Here is a 21,140-nt window from a genome sequence, read left to right on the forward strand (position 1 = left end):
AGCATTGCCGTTTTTTTTCTAGTGTTTTTTTCCCCTCAATCTCTTCAATAGAAATCCTAAAGTCACATAATGAAAGAATCGCTTGTCATGATAAAAAAATAAGGAAAAAATGCCCCAAAAAAAAAAAAAAACAAGACTAAAACCCACTATTTTTTGGGGAACCCCCCCCCCCCCACACACACACACACACACACACAAAAACTGCATATTGGGAGCGCAAGATAACAGGGCACATTTTTGTGATGTTTTTTGCTGTTGTGCTTCCTCCCATATCTGGCTTTACTTATTCTATTATTTTCTTCTGAAGGCTGACATCATCCCAGAGTTTGATAGAAGAAGGGATGCTGCTATTTTGCTGAATTATGTAGACTGATATGTAAAAAAAAAAAAGCCTGCTAAAAGAAAGAGAATTGTAGTGCATGTAGGCTGTAAGTTTTCACAGAAGTCTATGGGAAAAAACTCCATGTGGTTTTAGCATTGCCGTTTTTTTTCTAGTGTTTTTTTCCCCTCAATCTCTTCAATAGAAATCCTAAAGTCACATAATGAAAGAATCGCTTGTCATGATAAAAAATAAGGAAAAAATGCCCCCCCAAAAAAACCAAGACTAAAACCCACTATTTTTTGGGGAACCCCCCCCCCCCCCCCCCCCACACACACACACACACACACACACACACAAACTGCATATTGGAAGCGCAAGATAACAGGGCACATTTTTGTGATGTTTTTTGCTGTTGTGCTTCCTCCCATTCTGGGTCAGTTTGGCTCCTTTTTTTTGTTTGCACCAAATGGCCCCAAAACGAGTCAGAGCACAACTGACTCCACTGGGTCACCACTGGGTCCTGATGGATGCCTTTAACTTGAATGGTTGATTACCTGAGAAAAAAATAGTGCATACACTATTTCTTTCTCCCCTAAACTCCTATTGTTACGACAGACTTACTTATGGAGCTCCCTTTAGCAGAGCCGACGGCAATATGAACCTAGCCTTAGCCTTATAAAACTTTTTGCTAAAGATTTCTGGAGGAATTTTTCTAGATTCTGATTTACAGTTTGTGGTCTGCTGTTAAGGAGGTCATTAAAGCGCAACTGTCACCACTGTACAGGTAGAGAGGTGCAGTTACCGTGTGCTTTTACTTACATTCGTCGCGGTCTGTAAAGTCGGCCAGCCACAGTGGGATGGGCTGGCCGACTCCCGCAGCAGCACACCCCCTCTCCACCTCCTCTCTGCTCTTAGCATGGAGCACTGCACATCAATCATGCAGGATCAGCAAGATTGACGTGCAGTGCTCCATGCTAAGAGCAGAGAGTAGGTGAAGAGGGGGCGTGCCGCTGCGGGAGTCGGCCGGCCCATCTGACTGTGGCCAGGCATCAGAATAAAGTAAGAATTTGCTTATACAGACCGTGGCGAATGTGAGTAAAAGCACCCACATTTACTGCACATTTTTCTCTATGCAATGGTAACTGCACCTCCCTACCTGTACGGTGGTGACAGTTGCGCTTTAAATAGCATGAAGCAAATCTTTTATTCGTATCCCATATTATAAAACAACACAAAATCACTTTTCATATGAGAACCTGAAATAGTCCTTATCTCACTTGACAGATGAAAAACTGCACAATCCTGATCAATGATGACTCTGTGTTTGAACCAGAAGAACAGTTCCAGGTCCATCTGAGCAATCCTCTTGGCAATCACTGGAGTGGGGCAAGAACTGGAAAAATAGATATGGCTACAATAACCATATCAAACGATGAGGATGGTAAGTGTCATTTGTTGCCATTACCTGAAAAATATTTCAACATTATGTACAAAGCATATAATTATAGTTATCCATGTTTAATCTAGGTATATGATAAAGATTGTGTAATGATATTCACTATGTCCCCTTCCCACAGCACCTACCGTTGAATTTGAGGAGTCTACTTATCAAATTAGAGAGTCCCAGGAACCAGATGGAGTAGCTATTTTAAACATAAAAGTAATAAGAAAAGGAGACCAAAACAGGACATCAAAAGTCCGCTGTAGCACACGAGATGGATCTGCCCAATCAGGCGTTGACTACTATCCAAAAAGCAGAGTTCTTAAATTTAGCCCAGGTAAGCCATTGTTATATAACAGAGAATTACTGTTTGTTTTAGGTTTATTTTTTATATATTTAAATTTTTTTGAGGTTTGTTTTACTAAAAACTTCCTTTTTTATCAAATAAAAATTCTACATTACCTTTTCTTAAAACTCTATGCTGTGCTGTTACTTCTCCTACAAATGTTGTAATATATTTTACACAAAGATAGGGGCACATTCTTATTCAGTAGGGAACTACCCAATAGTCAATCTGTCAATCTATATATATAAAACTCAATGGCCCTCATTTACTATTGCAAACCCGACACGTTTTGTCAGGTTGTGCGCCAGAGTCTGTCACATTGCGCCACAAATTTTGTCTGCGCCAGAATTGGAGAAACCCAGACTAACTCTCCTTTTTGCTATGAAAACCCGAAAAATCGGCTTGGCCACCGGGACATTTTCACAAAAACCCAACATATTTACTAAGGTTTTCACATAAAATGTGGTGGAATTTAGCTGAGGAAAACCCTACAGATCAGAGCAGGTGTAAAAAAAGCAAAGTGTAGGGAAAGTGGAAAATGTAGGGAAACCTTATTAAATACCGTGGAAAATAAATTGTAGGGAATTAAAACCCACAAAGAAACCTACACAACACTCTTAGTAAATGAGGGCCAATGTGTGAATGTGTGTGTGTGTGTGTGTGTGTGTGTTCCAGAATCACGTCAAAACAGCTAAAGATATTAACATGAAACTTGGAACACATGTTACTTATATGTCAACAACAAACATAGAATAGGTCATTTAACCCTTACCCACCCATATTTGCCAGGGGCGGGCTTTTTGTTTAAAGTCCCATACAAGTCTATGTGAAATATGTTACTGCATAACTTCCAAACAGCTGGAGATATTTCCATAATACTTGGTCACATGTTACTTATATGTCCACTTAAAATATAGGATAGTTCATTTAACCCTTAACTACCCCATTTGTGAGGGTCCGGGTTATTGTTTAAAGTCCCATGCTAATCAATGGAAAATGTATGTTCCCACATAACTTCCATACGGCTGGAGATATTTCAATACCTGGTGCACATATTACGGGTCAAGATAGGAGGTTGAGATAGGAGGTTGGGATAGGAGGTTGGGATAGGAGGACGAGATAGGAGGACGAGATAGGAGGACGAGATAGGAGGACGAGATAGGAGGACCGGATAGGAGGTCGGGATATGGGGTTGGGATATGACAACAAAATATGAGGATGGGATATGAAGTCAAAAGCTTCCTCAGTTGATTTTTCTCCACAACAAGGATTAGGAAGGAAAAACCGGGCAACGCTGGGTACTCAGTTAGTCTATATCTATATATATAAAACTCAACGTGTGTGTGTGTGTGTATGTATGTGTGTATGTTCCAGCATCACGTCCAAACGGCTAAAGATATTAACATGAAACTTGGCACACATGTTACTTATATGTCTACAACAAACATAGGATAGGTAATTTAACCCTTACCCACCCCCATTTGCCAGGGGCGGGGTTTATGTTTAAAGTCCCATACAAGTCTATGGGAAATATATGTTACTGCATAACTTCCAAACGGCTGGAGATATTTCAATAATACTTGGTCACATGTTACTTATGAGTCCACTTAAAATATAGGATAGTTAATTTAACCTTTAACTACCCCCATTTGTGAGGGTCAGGGTTTTTGTTTAAAGTCCTATGCAAATCAATGGGAAATGTATGTTCCCACATAACTTCCAGACGGCTGGAGATATTTCAATACCTGGTACACATATTACGGGTTGGGATATGAGGTCGGGAAAGGAGGTCGGGATAGGAGGTTGAAATAGGAGGACGGGATAGGAGGTCGGGACAGGAGGTCGGGATAGATGGACTGGATAGGGGGGCGGGATAGGAGGACGGGATAGGAGGTCGAAATAGGAGTACAGGATCGGAGGTCGGGATAGGAGGTTGGGATAGGAGGCTGAGATAGGAGGTCGGGATAGATGGACTGGATAGGGGGATGGGAGGTCGGGATGGGAGGTCGGGATGGGAGGTCGGGATAGGAGGACGGGATAGGAGGTAGAGATATGAGGACGGGATGGGAGGACGGGATGGGAGGTCGGGATATGAGGACGGGATATGGGGTTGGGATATGATAACAATATATGAGGACGGGATATGAAGTCGAAAGCTTCCTCTTTTGTTTATTTTCCTCCGCAACAAGGATTAGGAAGGAAAAACCGGGCAACGCCGGGTATTCAGCTAGTATGTATTTATATATATATATATATATATATATAACACTCAATGTGTGTGTATGTTCCAGCATCATGTCCAAACGGCTAAAGATATTAACATGAAACTTGGCACACATGTTACTTATATGTCAACAACAAACATAGGATACTCAAGTTAACCCTTTCTCACCCCAATTTGCCAGGTTCAGGTTTTTGTTTAAAGTCCCATGCAAGTCTATGGGAAATATGTTACTGCATAACCTCCAAACAGCTGGAGATATTTTGATAATACTTGGTCACATGTTACTTATATGTCCACTTAAAATATAGGATAGTTAATTCAACCCTTAACTACCCCCATTTGTGAGGGTCGGGGTTTTTGTTAAAAGTTTCATGCAAATCAATGGGAAATGTATGTTCCCACATAACTGCCATACGGCTGGAGATATTTCAATAATACCTGGTACACATATTACGGGTCGGGATATGAGGTTGGAATATGAGGACGGGATATGAGGTCTGGATATGAGGAAGGAATATCAGTTCGGGATATGAGGACAGGATATTTGGATGGGATATGGGGACGGGATATGAGGACAAGTACTTCCTCCTATGTTGCTTTTCCTCCCCCACAAGGATTAGATAGGAAAAACGCCAGGTACTCAGCTAGTTTATAAATATTGATTCAGAAGTACAGCACAATGAGGAGTATGAAGAAAAGATGGTCCAGAATTATCTGTCACTTTCCTTAATCCTATAGAAACTGTTTGCATAGTATAGCATTAGTTAGTATCCAACTGCTAATCTTACCTTTGTTATGTAATTTGCTGGTTTTATTTTTTTCCAGCTTCCACAATGATAGAGAGGCGTGGCTAGGGGTCCACTGTGCCCCTGGGCCACAACGACTCTCTCTTCTTATGTCACGGCTGCTCTCCCATTTGACTGACACACAGGGCTTGCCTGCAGCTGATGGTGCTGTGTGGATTGTTCAGTCTCCTTTGACAGTGCATACTCAGTGTGTCTGATAAACACAATTCCAACATCCTTTGATGACAAATGCTCATGTGTTCCACACAGGGCTGCCATCGACAGCTAAACTGTGTGTTTCAGTCAAAGGGCAGAGCAGTCATGACATAAATACATGTATTTAATGAAATATCACGAGTAGTGACAGGTCCTCTTTAATGAGAAAATGCTTCCAAAATAAAAAATTGGCCACATGCTTTTAACCCCTAGATGATGCAGGGCCTAAATGTATGCCCCTGTCATCTGGGACTTACATGGGCACTATCAGATTCAAAAACATTTTATATGTTGTACATCTTGGCAAAACATTTACCTTTCTAATATACTTTATAAGAAAATGTTATCAGACAGGAGAAAGCACAGAGGAGTGCTAGCCCACCCTCACTTATTGGACTTTGTCCATGCCTGCGCTTCAGCTTGGACAAAGCCATGATTTTATAAAAGGGAAATAACATTTTCTAATGAAGTATATTAGAAAGGTTAATGTTTTGCCAAGATGTAAAACATATAAAAGTTTTTGTATCTGACAGTGACCATTTAACGTTAAAGGACTATGAAGCGTGCCCCTAAAGTATCACGTTATAGGTGCATGTTAACTCTGGGAGCACTGATCGGATTGTATAGTGCTATACAGTTGGCATAGCATTATAAAGTGACTGCAATCTAATGATTGCATATAAAAGCCCCTACAGGGCTTAAAAAGTGTAAAGTAAATAATAGAAGCCCCTACCCTAATAAAAAATTAAATAATCCTCCTTTTCCCAATTTACAAAAAAGAATTAAAAAAAATAAACATATTTGGTATCACCGCATGTGTAAATGTCTGAACTATTAAAATATAATGTTTATGATTCCGCATGGTAAATGGAGTACATGTAAAAAAAAAAAAAAAAAATGCTACAATTTTTTGTTGCATCATAAGTGATCAAAAAGTCCTATCAAAACAAAAATAGCATTGATAAAAACTACAGATCACGGCACAAATAAATTAGCCCCCCCCCCATACAGCCCCATATACTGAAAAATAAAAAGTTTTAGGGGTCAGAAAAGGACTTATTTTGTTAATTAAAAAAAAAAAGTTTTACCTTTTTTTTTAAGGAGTACAAAAAAGAAAAACTAAATAAATTGGGTATCGTTTTAATTGCATTGACCTACAGAATAATGATATGTTATTTTTACCATAAAGCTCACTGCATAAAAACAAACCCGTAAATGTTGCAAAATTGCGGTTTTCGTTTCACTTTCCACCCCACAAATAATATTTTTCTGGTTTTGCTGTACATTTTATGGTAAAAGGAAAGTTGTCATTACAAATTACAATTGGTTACACAAAAAACAATATAGGTCTGTAGATGGAAAAATAAGAGTTATGGCTCTTAGAAAGCAAGAAGGAAGTTAGATCAGCAGCTAAAGTTTGGTAATTACATTTTCTTTACATTTTATGTCTTGTTTGAGCAGATTTTTTTTGCTTAAGTAACATGAAGTTCAACCGATTGGTTGACACTAGAGATGAGTGAACTTACAGTAAATTCGATTCATCACGAACTTCTCGGCTCGGCAGTTGATGACTTATCCTGCGTAAATTAGTTCAGCCTTCAGGTGCTCCGGTGGGCTGGAAAAGGTGGATACATTCCTGGGAAAGAGTCTCCTAGGACTGTATCCACCTTTTCCAGCCCACCGGAGCACCTGAAAGCTGAACTAATTTATGCAGGAAAAGTCATTAACTGCCGAGCCGAGAAGTTTGTGACGAATCGAATTTACTGTAAGTTTGCTCATCTCTAGTTGACACCTTAGAATTAGCTTCCCAGAATCTGATGGTAAACAGTCAACAGCACTGATAGTCTAAATTTCAGCACCTGGGACAACTAACGTAACTGCTACCATAAAAACCTGAGAAATGCCAATAATCTCTTTAAGTAAAGGAATCTTAAATTACTAAAAACAAATGCTACTTTTCTAACATCCAGTTTCTAAATATGTCAGCCAAATTTTCTATCATTTTAGTTTGCCAATATTGGAAAATGATGAATCAAATTCTGATATCCTTCATTGCTATCTGCAGGTGTTGATCACATCTTTTTCAAGGTGGAAATTCTGTCAAATGAGGACAGAGAGTGGCATGAATCCTTTTCACTAGTTCTTGGACCTGATGACCCTGTTGAAGCTGTTCTTGGAGATATAACAACTGCAACAGTGACTATTCTAGATCAGGAGGCAACAGGAAGTCTAATATTACCATCACCACCTGTAGTAAGTCATATATAAGTTACTGTCTGTACTATTTTATTTATTACTGTATCACTGTTTCCACTTGTTCAGTTATTATTCAGTACAATGCCGAAGTTTATGATACAGTACATATGTATTCTCTCTAAATTTAGAAAAACAATTTTATTTCAAGTTGCGAGAATTTGCCAAAGCACATATTTTTTTAACAGCAGATATGCCCAACAATAAACTGTTTGTTTAGCATAGGTACTTTAGTCATAGTATGCAGAAGTCATCTTGATAAAGCCATTACACAGACCATTTTTTTTATCAGAGAAGAGGACATTGAATACTGCTAATATCATTTCATGCTGAAATCCTTAAAAACAAAAAAAAAATTTCTGTATACCCTATGATCTCACAAATTTCAGAATTGACTAATCTCTGGGAAGCAAATTCTTCCTCTGACTTTTCTGTTTGCAGCAGTAGACAAGGTAAGCTCCTCCTCTTCATTTGGTCACTAGCCAAAATGGAGGCTGCTCATAGCTGCTTTGTTTGACAGATTTCTTCCAACTTGTGAGCGTACAGAAAGATTTTAAAGGGGTTATCCAGGAATAGAAAAACACAGCTACTTTCTTTCAAAAACAGCTCCCCATCTGTCTCCAGGTTGGGTGTAGTTCTGCAGCTCAGTTCCATTGAAGTGAATGGAGCCAAGTTGGAAAACCACACCCAACCTGGAGACAGACGAGGAGCGGTTTTTGAAAGAAATTACCTGTGTTTTTCTATTCCTGGATAAACCCCCTTAAAGACTGTGAAACACTGTTTTATTTTATTTCTGTTTCACTTATTAATTTATAGCTTTATTATCTCTTTATGTTTATAATGAACTCCATGCCTTAATGCTGGAATCATGCATGGTTCATTAATACAATTGTGATGTAGGTCAGGCATCACAAATAAGAAAGCTTCAGATAGCTGCTGCTGCTGCTACTACATGCACACAAAGGAGGGAATTAGGAGGCAATCTCTACATAGCGGTCTTCAGCTGTACAGTGCCCAGCAGTATTTCTTATAACCTGTGTTTACATTTTATCTTTTGTTTTGCTCATTTGTTTGTATTTTGTGAAGAAGAGTTATTCTTCAGCTACCTCCATTGGCCAATAAATCTTGTACATTTAGGGAATTGTGAATTGCTTATAAAAATATGAAATCACTGTGCAGTTAGGTCTGAGTCATTACCTGCACCAGAAGTAATTAAAATAAATGTACATTCGCCTCAGTGTATATATCAATGTAAAAAAAATTGGTAGAGTTTTAATATGCTGTCTGTTGCATTTATTGGTTTTCTTTAGAATTCAATACCATTGCTAAATAATTACTTCAAATGACATTTTGCAATGATAACAATGATGACAACATATCAAATTCTAGGGGCATTTGCTTTAATGCGGTTGTTATTATCCACTTGATGCACTTTTGTGTCACCTTTCATGAAACTTCGAATTTGCTGTGAAATTGCAGATATGAAACAACTAGAAAAGGTTATTGGAACCAGCTTACCCAGTTTGTAGTAAGTCTGATATCTTGCATCCAAAGTTCCTCTGTGTAGTGCGTGCTTAGAAAAAAGGCCCCAAATGGCTGGGCTGTAGTAGTCACATAGAAAAAGATTTATTCAGTGCTCCATAATGCTCCATAAACAAAAATGCTTTCTTTATTTAAGCCAATTTTAGGAAATGACAGTCCTGGGAACTATTTAGAGGTTTCCAGCCACCCTTATTGGCTCTTGAATGTAGACCATTTTCTATATACACAGTTCCCTGGACTGATGTTTTTTTTATTTATAAAAAAAAATTCAAAATCTTTTCTATGTGTAATGGGGTGCTGAATAAATCTTTTCCTATCTGACATCGTAGGTATCCATGATGACGATTATCTTGTAAGAAGTGGGTACTTTACTCCATGATTGAAAGGCTAAAGTCATATGGCCTAGTATATCAGTTGGCCTTAGGATTTAAGGAAGATTTTTAACCAAAATATAACAATGAACATATATAAATAAATAAAAGTTTTTTTTTATATAAACCGGTTGTTACATTTGAATTCATTTCTTAGAGAGTAGCAATACTGTATTTACCAGGTAGCAGATTGAATGGCGATAACAAGCAACAAGTATGATTGCTATTCCTGTGGTCACATTTGCAAAAAATGTCCACTAAGACAATTTGCTGATATGTCTGTACGCAAATACAATAGCATCACCAAACTTTGTCCACTGCTTTGAATCCTGCTTTATTAACCCCTACAGGACACATGATGTAACGTTACGTCACAACACCATGGGTCTTAAGGACCCATGATGTATAGTTACGTCATGGGCAGTTCCGGTCCCCGCCGAGCGGGGATCGGACCGGGATGCCTGCTGAAATCATTCAGCAGGCATCCCGTGTAAACGCCCAGGGGGGTCATCAGACCCCTCCATTTCAGCGATCGCGGCAAATCGCAAGTGAATTCACACTTGCGATTTGCGCGATTCCGGGTCATTACGGGTCTATGGTGACCCAGAATATAAGGGGGATCGCAGTTGTCTAAGACACCCATGATCCCCCTAAAGGGATAGGAGTGGGGTGGCAGGGGTGCCACCCCTCCTATCCCTGCTATTGATCGTCAGAAGCGACGACCAATAGCAGATCGGGGGGTTAACTTTAGTTTTTCCCGTCCTGCCCACCCACAATAGGCGGGGCAGGACGGGGAAACGATGGGGACCGGTTCCAAAGAGCCACTTACCCATCCGGGCGGGCGACGGAGGCTGCGGGCGACGGAGATCGGCTGGTGGCGACATCGTGCAGCTGGATCGTACTGAAGCCGGTGAGTTGTCTCTAACTGTAGCCCTCCAGATGTTGCAAAACTACAACTCCCAGCATACCCAGACAGCTGTTTGGGCATGCTGGAATATGTAGTTTTGCAACAGCTGGAGGGCTACAGTTTGAGATCACTATATAGTGGTCTCTAAACTGTAGCCCTCCAGATCTTGCAAAACTACAACTCCTAGCATGCCCAAACAGCTGTTTGCTGTCTGGGCATGCTGGGATTTGCAGTTTTGCAACAGCTGGAGGACCACAGTTTAGAGATCACTTTTCAGTGTTCTCTAAAACTGTAGCCCTCCAGATGTTGCAAATCCCAGCATGCCCAAACAGCTGTCTCGGCATGCTGGGAGTTGTAGTTGCATACCTCCAGCTATTGCATAACATCTCCCAGCATGCCCTTTGGCGATCAGTACATGCTGGGAGTTGTAGTTTTGCAATAACTGGAGGCACACTGGTTGGAAAATACTGAGTTAGGTAACAGAACCTAACTGAAGGTTTTCCAACCAGTGTGCCTCCAGCTGTTGCAAAAGTACAACTCCCAGCATGCACGGTCTGTCTATACATGCTGGGAGTTGTAGTTTTGAAACAGCTGGAGGTTTGCCCGCCCATGTGAACGTATAGGGTACATTCACACGGGCAGGTTTACAGTAAGTTTCCTGCTTCAAGTTTGGGCAGCGCAAACTCCTAGCGGGAAACTCACCGTAACACGCCAGTGTGAATGTACCCTAAAAACACTACACTACCACATAATAAAGGGTAAAACACTACATATACACACCTTACACTGCCCCCCCCTCCCCCCCCAATAAAAATGAAAAACATATTGTATGGCAGTGTTTCCAAAACGGAGCCTCCAGTTGTTGCAAAACAACAACTCCCAGCATTTCCGGACAGCCACTGACTGTCCAGGCATGCTGGGAATTTAGCAACAGCTGGAGGCACCCTGTTTGGGAATCACTGGCGTAGAATACCCCTATTTCCTCCCCTATGCAATCCCTAATTTAGTCCTCAAATGCGCATGGCGCTCTCTCACTTCAGAGCCCTGTCGTATTTCAAGGAAACAGTTTAGGGCCACATATGGGGTATTTCCGTACTCGGGAGAAATTGCACTACAAATTTTGGGGGCTTTTTCTCATTTTACCTACCCCTTATGAAAAGGAAAAGTTGGGGGCTACACCAGCTTGTTAGTGTAAAAAAAAATAAAAAATGTTACACTAACATGCTGGTGTTGCCCCATACTTTTTATTTTCATAAGGGGTAAAAGGATAAAAAGCCCCCCAAAATTTGTAGTGCAATTTCTCCCGAGTACGGAAAGAGGTAAAAGGAAAAAAAGACCCCCAAAATTTGTAACATAATGGGGGAGATTTATCAAAACCTGTGTAGAGGAGGAGTGGTGCAGTTGCCCATAGCAACCAATCAGATTGCTTCTTTCATTTTTCACAAGTCTCTTTAAAAATGGAAGAAGCAATCTGATTGGTTGCCATGGGCAACTGCACCACTCCTCCTCTACACAGTTTTTGATAAATTTCCCCCAATTTCCCCTGGGTACGGAAATAGCCGATATGTGGGCGTAAAATGCTCTGCGGGTGCACAACAAGGCTCAGGAGTGAGAGTGCACCATGTACATTTGAGGCCTAAATTGGTGATTTGCACAGGGGTGGCTGATTTTACAGCGGTTCTGACATAAACGCAAAAAAAGAAATACCCACATGTGACCCCATTTGGAAACTACACCCCTCACGGAACGTAACAAGGGGTATAGTGAGCCTTAACACCCCACAGGTGTTTAATGAAAATTCTTCAAAGTTGGATGGAAAAATGAAAAAATAAAAAAAAATCACTAAAATGCTAGTGTTACCCTAAATTTTTCATTTTCACAAGGGAAAATAGGAAAAAAGCCCCCCAAAATTTGTAACCCCATTTCTTCTGAGTAAGAACATACCCTATATGTGGATGTAAAGTGCTCTGAGGGCGAACTACAATGCTCAGAAGAGAAGGAGCACCATTGGGCTTTTGAAGAGAAAATTTGTCCGGAATTGAAGGCCACGTGTGTTTACAAAGCCCCCATTTTGGAAACTACACCTCTCACGTAATGTAATAAGGGGTACAGTGAGCATTTACACCCCACACGTGTCTGACAGATTTTTGGAACAGTGGTCCGTGAAAATGAAAAATGTAATTTTTAGTTTGCACAGCCCACTGTTCCAAAGATCTGTCAAACGCCATTGGGGTGTAAATACTCACTGCACCCCTTATTAAATTCTGTGAGGGGTGTAATTTCCAAAAATAGGGTCACATGTGGGGGGTCCACTGTTCTGGCACCACGGGGGGCTTTGTAAACGCACATGGCCCCTGACTTCCATTCCCAAAAAATGTTTCCCCAAAAGCTCAATGGCACTCCTTCTTTTCTTAGCATTGTAGTGCGCCAGCAGAGCACTTGATGTCCACACATGGGATATTTCCATACTCAGAAGAGATGGGGTTTCAAATTTTGGGGGGCATTTTTTCCTATTACCCCATGTAAAAATTTTCAATTTGAGGGAAACTAGCATTTTAGTGAAAAAAAAAAAATAAATAATTTACACATCCAACTTTCACGAAAAGTCGTCAAATACCTGTGGGGTGTTAAGGCTCACTGGACCTCTTGTTACGTGCCTTGAGGGGTGTAGTTTCCAAAATAGTATGCCATTTGTTTTTTGTTTTTTTGCTGTCCTGGCACCATAGTGGCTTCCTAAATGGGACATGCCCCCCCCCCCCCCCCAAATACATTTCAGCAAAATTTGCTTTTCAAAAGCCAAATGTGACTCCTTCTCTTCTGAGCATTGTAGTTCGCCCCTAAAGCATTTTACGTCCCAACATGGGGTATTTCCATACTCAGAAGAGATGTGGTTACAAATTTGGGGGGGGCATTTTGTACTATTATCCCTTGTAAAAATTTTAAATTTTAGGGAAAACTAGCATTTTAGTGAAAAAAAACCAAATATTTACACATCCAACTTTAACGAAAAGTCTTCAAACACCTGTGGGGTGTTAAGGCTCACTGGACCCCTTGTTACGTGCCTTGAGGGGTGTAGTTTCCAAAATAGTATGCCATGTGTTTTTTTTTTTTTACTGTTCTTGCACCATAGTGGCTTCCTAAATGTGACATGCCCCCCAAAAACCATTTCAGAAATACTCACTCTACAAAATCCCACTGTCGCTCCTTCCCTTCTGAGCCCTCTACTGCGCCCGCCTTAACAATTAACAATCACATATTAGGTATTTTCTTACTCAAGAGAAATTGGGTTACACATTTTAGGAAGATTTCTCTCCTTTTACCCCTTGTAAAAATTCAATAACTGGGTCTAAAAGAACATGCCAGTGGAAAAAATTAAGATTTTGAATTTTCTCCTTCAATTTGCTGCTATTCCTGTTAACAAACCTTTTGAATGTCATTTTGAATACTTTGAGGGGTGCAGTTTTTTTTTTTTTTTTTTTTGCAATATATTTTTATTCAACATTTTCAGAATAATACAAAAACATATCAGAAATATCACGATCCCCTTCTGGGAAAAATAACGGAACGCGATCCAACATACAATTCAACAACTGTCGTAAAAATGACAAATACTGAGGTGCTGTAGTGAAGTGATGCAGGATTCCCTCTCTCCCCAAGGATTCAATAAGCTTAATCCTTACAGTCTAAACTGAATCAGGAAGCTGTAATGCCCCCAGCGTCCCCTTCAATGATTCCGTAAGGTACCATGTGGTGTGTCTAAAAGGATATACTATGTCTGCTACCTCCCGGGGATTATAGTGTGTAACAATGAACGGTGTCCACTTTTCGAAGAAACGTGCCGTGCCAGAGTTGCAATGGCGTTCAGCATCCAATCTGTCTACCCCTAAAAAGAACTTCAATTGAGCTATCAATAATTGCAGGTCCGGTACCCGGTCCTCCAACCACCGGAGAAACAAGCATCGGAGAGCAACCAGCAAGACCACATGTATTATTTTAGGGATCCTCTGGATCCCTGTCCGATCCTCCTCCGGAGGACGAAGCTGGTGAAATATAAGGGTCTGAACTTTAAAAGGAAGACTTACCCGCCAGTGGTCTCTGATGTAGGAGCAGATCGAGCGCCAGTAGCCAGCCGAGTGAGCACAGTCCCAGATCCCGTGAAAAAGATTTGTCATAGGTGTAAGACATTTGGGGCAGTGTGTTATACGCTCAGGGAAACAAGGCGACGGTGGGATATTAAAGCCGTACAAGGCTGCGTGGGAAACTTTAAAATAGGTCTCCCTCCATCGTTCATTGATAACCTGTTTACAAACCACCTCCCATCCCGTAAGTATAGTCTCATGAATGTCTGGGTCCCCAGTCCATCTCTCCCATGTGGTGAACAGGCGTTTTGGGTCGAATTTTAAAAGTCTCCCCCGTAAAGCTAGGTATAGTTGGGAAATGGAAGTCTTCCTCGGACCATCCCCCACTATGTCATCAAAAGTGTGGACAGGGGCTTCAACTGTCAGGTTCCTAAGTCGGGTCGAACAAAAGGAGTATAATTGATTTGCATAGATCAATTGAGTTTGGGGTAAAGAAAATTTTGTTACCATCTCTGCAGGTGAAAGCCATGACCTTCGATCCTCGTCCCACAAGTCTCTAGCCCTCAAAACCCCCTCCCTCTCCCAAAGAGCAAGCCAGGTAGATGAAGTCCCTTGAGAGAATTCAGGGTGTCCTCTGAGTGGCATTCGCTTGGACAACAAGTGCGATAGGCCAAAAGTCTTACGGAGTTCCTTCCATGTAATAATGGTATCCCTAAGGACCTGCGAGCCCTTGACCTGCGGGGGTAGCTTAGTGTAGGAAGTATGTAGTAGGGCTGTCAATGACCACGGTGCCGCCAGCTCTCGCTCAATCAATAGGTTAGAGAAGTATGATGAATCATGCAACCAATCCATCACATTACGAAACAAGCATGCCAAGTTGTAACCCCTCACATTGGGAAGGTTGACCCCCCCTTCCATCCTACACAGCATCAACTTTTTAAGCGCAATTCTGGGTCTCTTCCCATGCCATATGAATTTAGTGAATGCTGCGTTGAGTGTCCTGATATCTACGTGCTTCAGCAATATTGGGAGTGTCTGCAGAGGGTAAAGTAGCCTGGGAAAACTTATCATCTTCACCAGATGACAACGTCCCATAAAGGACAGCGGAAGGTCTTTCCACCGTGCCAACTCGTCCACTATCTTCTTAATCACCGGGGTAAAATTCAACGCATATAGTGTATCCGCGGTTCTCCCTATCCTAATCCCCAGGTAGAGAATGGAAGAAGTGCTATAAGTGATCCCTAAATCCCCAGCCATCCGCTCCCAGTGAGGCGAGCCCTTCCCCAAAGGAAGGAGCACACTTTTGGATGCGTTCACTTTATAGCCCATGAAACCTTCCACCCCGGCTAGAAAAGACAATACCTTGGGAACATCCCGCCCTGGGTCATCCAAGAACATTAGCACATCATCTGCAAACAAGGATATTTTGAGTTCTCTGGAACCCACCGCTATACCTTTGTACGTGTCCGAAGCGAGCAAAAAGCGCGCCAAGGGTTCAATTGCTAAATCAAACAAAAGGGGCGATAAAGGACATCCCTGTCGTGTCCCTCTATGCAGTTGGATATATGGAGACAAAAAGCCCGGGGTATACACCCTGGCTGCCAGGCCAGAATAGAGGTTTTCCAGGAAACCACTGAACCTCCCTGTGATACCAAAGCGTTCTAGAACCAAATGTAACCAATCCCACCGGACATTATCGAACGCTTTTTCCGCATCTAGAGCGAGCAGTGCAGGGTGGGGCATAACCGCAGGCCTTCTGCCTACACTATCCATGACCGCTAGAACCTTCCGTATGTTCGTGACAGCTGAACGCGTTTTTACAAAGCCCACTTGATGATCCCCTATCAACTCGGGCAATAGTTTCGCTAACCGGTCCGCTAATATTTTGGTAAGTAATTTAACATCCTGATTAATAAGTGATATTGGACGATAGGAGCCAGGATCTAGCGGATCTTTGCCCGGCTTGGGGAGAACCTTAATGAAGGCTAGTTTTGCTCCCGCCGACAAGTTTCCACCAGACAGGACACCATTAAAGTAAGCCGTCAGGGCAGGAGTGACCTGATCAACTAGGGGTTTATAAAATTCCCCCGGATAACCGTCCGGTCCCGGGGCCTTCCCATTGGCTAGAGATCTGATAGCCCCCCTAACCTCTTCTGCTGTGATGGCTATGTTCAGCTCCCGTCGTTGGTCCTCAGACAGCTTTGGGAGACTCACTTTGTCCAAAAAGTCCCGACCCTCTGTACCTGCGTCAGGTGGAGCGGAGTACAAGTCCGCATAGTAAGCACCCAATAGAGCACTTACAGCCTTCGGGTCCCTACTAATATGGCCCTGGGTGTCCTTCAGAGCAAGCACATGCGCGGATGAATGTGGGCCCTTCGCTAGTCTAGAGGGGTGCAGTTTTTATAATGGGGCCATTTGTGGGGTATTTCTAACCACTTCAAAACAGAACTGGTCCCTGAAAAATTTTGATTTTGAAAATGTTGTGAAAAATAAGAAAATTGCTGCTATACTTTGAAGCCCTCTGATGTCTTCCAAAAGTAAAAACATGTCAACTTTATGATGTAAACATAAAGTAGACATATTGCATATGTGAATCAATATATAATTTATTTGGAATATTCATTTTCCTTATTAGCAGAGAGCTTCAAAGTTAAAAAAAAAAAAAAAGCAAAATGTTCAATTTTTTCATCAAATTTTGGAATTTTTCACCAAGAAATGATGCAAGTATCGACAAAATTTTACCACTAACATAAAGTAGAATATGTCACGAAAAAACATTCTCGGAATCAGAATGAAAGGTAAAAGCATCCCAGAGTTATTAATGCTTAAAGTGACAGTGGTCAGATGTGCAAAAAACGCTCTGGTCCTACAGTGAAAATTGGCCTTGTCCTTAAGGGGTTAAAATAGTATTGAAGGTTTTTTGCTCATATCATTCATACTCACCATCAATAGTTGTTCAGCGTCATTTGTTTAATTCCAGCTACATCTATGCATTTCATTACTCCATAACTTGGTCATGTGATCACCAGTCTGGCACAAAGAAAGAAAATGACATGGCTTAATATGTCAAAAAGAAGTGAAGTCCTGAATCAGTTTACTACCTGTGAAGTACAGGATGACATCATCACCTTTTAAATCGCACATGCTAGCTCACAGACCACTTCCAAGCTTTATCTTTATTATGTTATTTCTATAGGATCAGGAAATATATATGTAGTAGATACAGGTGAAACTCGAAAAATTAGAATATCGTGCAAAAGTCCATTGTATTTCATTAATGCGACTTAAAAGGAAAGGAAGCATGTAGTGCTCCAAAATCTCCTGGTAGACTGATGCGTTGACCCTGGACTTAATGAAGCACAGTGGACCAACACCAGCAGATGACATGGCTCCACAAATCATAGTAATTGAGGGGCTTTGGGGTTTTCATGAGATGTAAGCCATAATCATTACAATTATGACAAATCACAGCTTGAACTATCTTGCTTTGCATGTAATGAGTCTGTCTTATATATTAGTTTCACCTTTCAAGTTGCATTACTGAAATAAATGAACTTTGCACGATATTCAAATGTTTCGAGTTTCACTTGTATATACCTTTCCTTAAGGTGTCTTCACCCACAGAGGCGGACTGACAACACCAAAAAAAAGGCAAGGGACCCCTGCGAAGCTCTGCCACTAGTCATACTTCTGCCCTATTCCACCCAAATCCCACACACACAATCAACTAAAATTTATATATGTAAGAAAAACTTTAACGTAGGTAAAATAGGTAAAATAATTTCCATGACCAATACCCGTATACAAGGAGGAAATATATATCACCACACAATAACGGATAATACCGCTATACTGTACTGTGAATAAAACCCCATTAAACAGACCAATAATACAGGATCTGTATACTATGTAAGTGATTATATACAGTGCCCATGTAGTGGTAGATACCAGGTGTACAGAGATCTGTATACCATGTAAGTGATTATTTACAGGGCCACATGGTAGTAGATATCAGCTGTACACAGTATATGTATATCATAGAAGTGATTATAGTTCCATCTAGGGACTCACAATTATGTATTTTCTGATCGGCGGCATCCTCTTTCCTTTTCCTTCACATCTGCAGGACAAACATGTTAGACTCTGCATTTTTTCCAGTGCCCTCTTCTACACAATCTTCCCATCTCTAGACCCACAAACTGTAATAATGCCCTCTCTGGTGTCCTGCACAGTAAAAGGGCAAGTAGGTGGGTAGCCAGGTAGGTAGATCTGGTAGCCAGATATGTAGGTAGGTGATTAGCCGGGTAGGTAGCCAGGCATGTAGGTAGGTGGCTAGCTAGATAGTTAGGCAGCCATATATGAAGGCCATGTATGTACATAGTTAGGTAGCCAGGTATGTAGGTAGGTAGCAAGATATGTAGATAGGTAGTTAGGCAGCCAGGTTTATAGGTAGTTAGATAGCCAGGTAAGTAGTTAGGCAGGTATAATTTAGTTAGCCAGGTAGTTAGTCAAGTAGGTAGCCAACACCCCACTCCACCCAGTGGCAAATCCAGAGTCTAGTCTCGGGAGGGGCACCATCAGAGTATTTTGTGTTAGTGGACACAAAAAATAAGGTGTTGCTTACCGAAGTTACAGGTAGGTAATGCCCCCAGGTAGGTAGTGTCAGCAGTAGGTATCGCAGCAGAGTTCCCCCCACAGTAGGTACATGCAGCAGAGTACCCCCCCCTCCCCAAGATGGAAAACATAAAAAAAAATGAGCAGGGGTCCGCGTCTTCCATCCTCCACAGTGCAGGCACTGATGAGTGACATCATCGGTGACTGCACTACGTGCTGCGTGGGGGCGGAGGTCACGTCTCCTCTCTGTGTAGGCCGCAGATGCAGCTCACAAAGAGAGAGGGCTTTCTGCTGTATGTGCATGAGCCGCATATACAGCAGAAAGCAGCGCTGTTTGCCTGTCCCACATCCTCAGCGCTGTCCCACATCCTCAGCAGCGGCAGCGGGCCCTTTATCCGCCCAGGTCCTCAGACCACGTCCAAAAGGACCGGCCAGTCAGTCCACCCCTGTTCACACATTGAATTTTTTGCTGCATTTTTTATGTTTTTTTTTACTGCAATTGTGCAAATCATGTTAAGTGTTTAATTTTTACAGCAATTTTGTAGAATTACTGCAGAAACAAAATGCAGTAAAAAGTTGTGAAAAATGCAATTAAAAGTCAACGTGTGAACACTGTCTCAAGACTTCAAATCTTTATAAAACACCTCAGTTGTTATTATATGTCAAATCGCTTCCACTTCTAACGCCACAACCAAAGCAAGAGGATTTATGGAAAATGTAGTTAGCATTACAGAACCATTCTTAGGGCAAGGTCACATGGGACGCATCCGCAGCATGATTCACATGCAGGTGCGTTGACGGCAGTCACAGACGGATTGCAGAGTGAGCTCCCGGCTGCAGCCAGGTAGCTTTGTGTGTCTTCTAGTAGATTTTCACAGATTTTCCTCTGTAAAAAAAATCACCACACGGAGCTACCTGGCAACAGCTGGGAGTTTGTCATTGACTGCTGTTGGCACGTCTGCAGAGTGAAATATGCTGCAGGTGCGCCCTGTGTGACATTGTTTTTTAATAATAACCTATGATGAACTATATAAGCAAAAAGAAAACATTTTTATATAATTACATATTAATTACAAATTATTATAATTACATATCCTATGTGGATCTGTCTGTTGAATATACTGTCCTCTGTAAGGGTGGTATATTACAGTTACATTTCTACATTCCTAGTAGTCAAAATAGCAAAAAATAAATAAAAAACAACCTGCCATTCGGCTAATAGGAGCAATGAAAAAATGTAGTGGATGGTATTCTTTATTTTTTTTTATTTTTAAAGTATTTATTTAACCATTTTCATATTATAATACAACAATCCAACAACACTCCATAAGGGTCAAGTGCCAGCACAGCCCCCCCCCCCCAATATGTAGGATAACATTCAAGTCCATCAGGTCTAATTGAAAACAAGAAGGGGAATAGCCAAGAGCAACATATAACACCAACACAAGACAAAACAGCCATCCACCCATTCACACACCCGGAGCACCCCCCTCTCACTGACCCAGGAAGCGTCCAGCTCACCTAATTAGGAGAAGCAACTCTTTCCTGAGGTACCACCAATTCATCAATAAGCAGCCAGGGCATCCATATTTTATCAAATTTCTTGGGACATTTACGGCTGATGTATAACAGTCTATACATGGGGATATATCTGTTGACCAGGCTAAACCATCTTGTTAAGGGGGGAGAGGAAGTGTCCTTCCAAGCCATTATCAAAACTTTCCTAGCACAAAATAACAAAAATCTGATTAGCAAGCGTCTATGAGAGCCTGCAGCCAGATCATTTATTACTCCCAGAAGGCACACTTCTGGGGAAAAAGCAAACGGGAACTCCAAGTGATCCGCCAGAAACCTCATCACTGCTCTCCAAAAAGTTCAGCACATGAACAACTCCACATAGCATGCAATAGGGTACCCACCTCATCCTGACATCTAAAGCACACATTGGACGCAGAGACCCCAATGCGACACAACTTAACTGGAGTATAATATAAGCGTAGTATAAATTTCATCTGAATTAGGAGATCCCTGGCACTCACA

General features: G+C 41.4%; 1 protein-coding gene and 1 long non-coding RNA gene across 4 annotated transcripts in view; one reads left to right on the plus strand and one right to left on the minus strand.

The window, feature by feature from the left end:
• The window catches only part of FRAS1 (Fraser extracellular matrix complex subunit 1), a 596,246-nt gene that overhangs the window by 519,878 nt on the left and 55,228 nt on the right, over nucleotides 1–21,140 (plus strand). For both annotated transcript variants that reach the window (XM_056568808.1, XM_056568807.1), the window contains exons 60-62: nucleotides 1,607–1,763; nucleotides 1,900–2,100; nucleotides 7,400–7,587. In XM_056568808.1, the coding sequence (XP_056424783.1) occupies nucleotides 1,607–1,763; nucleotides 1,900–2,100; nucleotides 7,400–7,587 (546 nt within the window). The remainder of the gene's footprint in view (nucleotides 1–1,606; nucleotides 1,764–1,899; nucleotides 2,101–7,399; nucleotides 7,588–21,140) is intronic.
• The window catches only part of LOC130364749 (uncharacterized), a 66,841-nt gene that overhangs the window by 1,381 nt on the left and 44,320 nt on the right, over nucleotides 1–21,140 (minus strand). For both annotated transcript variants that reach the window (XR_008891890.1, XR_008891891.1), the window contains 2 exons: nucleotides 17,430–17,516; nucleotides 1,600–1,787 (listed from right to left, as the gene is read on the minus strand). This is a non-coding gene — a long non-coding RNA (uncharacterized LOC130364749). The remainder of the gene's footprint in view (nucleotides 1–1,599; nucleotides 1,788–17,429; nucleotides 17,517–21,140) is intronic.

Source organism: Hyla sarda, chromosome 1, assembly GCF_029499605.1.
Source record: "Hyla sarda isolate aHylSar1 chromosome 1, aHylSar1.hap1, whole genome shotgun sequence".
In the NCBI taxonomy this organism is placed as follows: Eukaryota; Metazoa; Chordata; class Amphibia; order Anura; family Hylidae; genus Hyla; species Hyla sarda.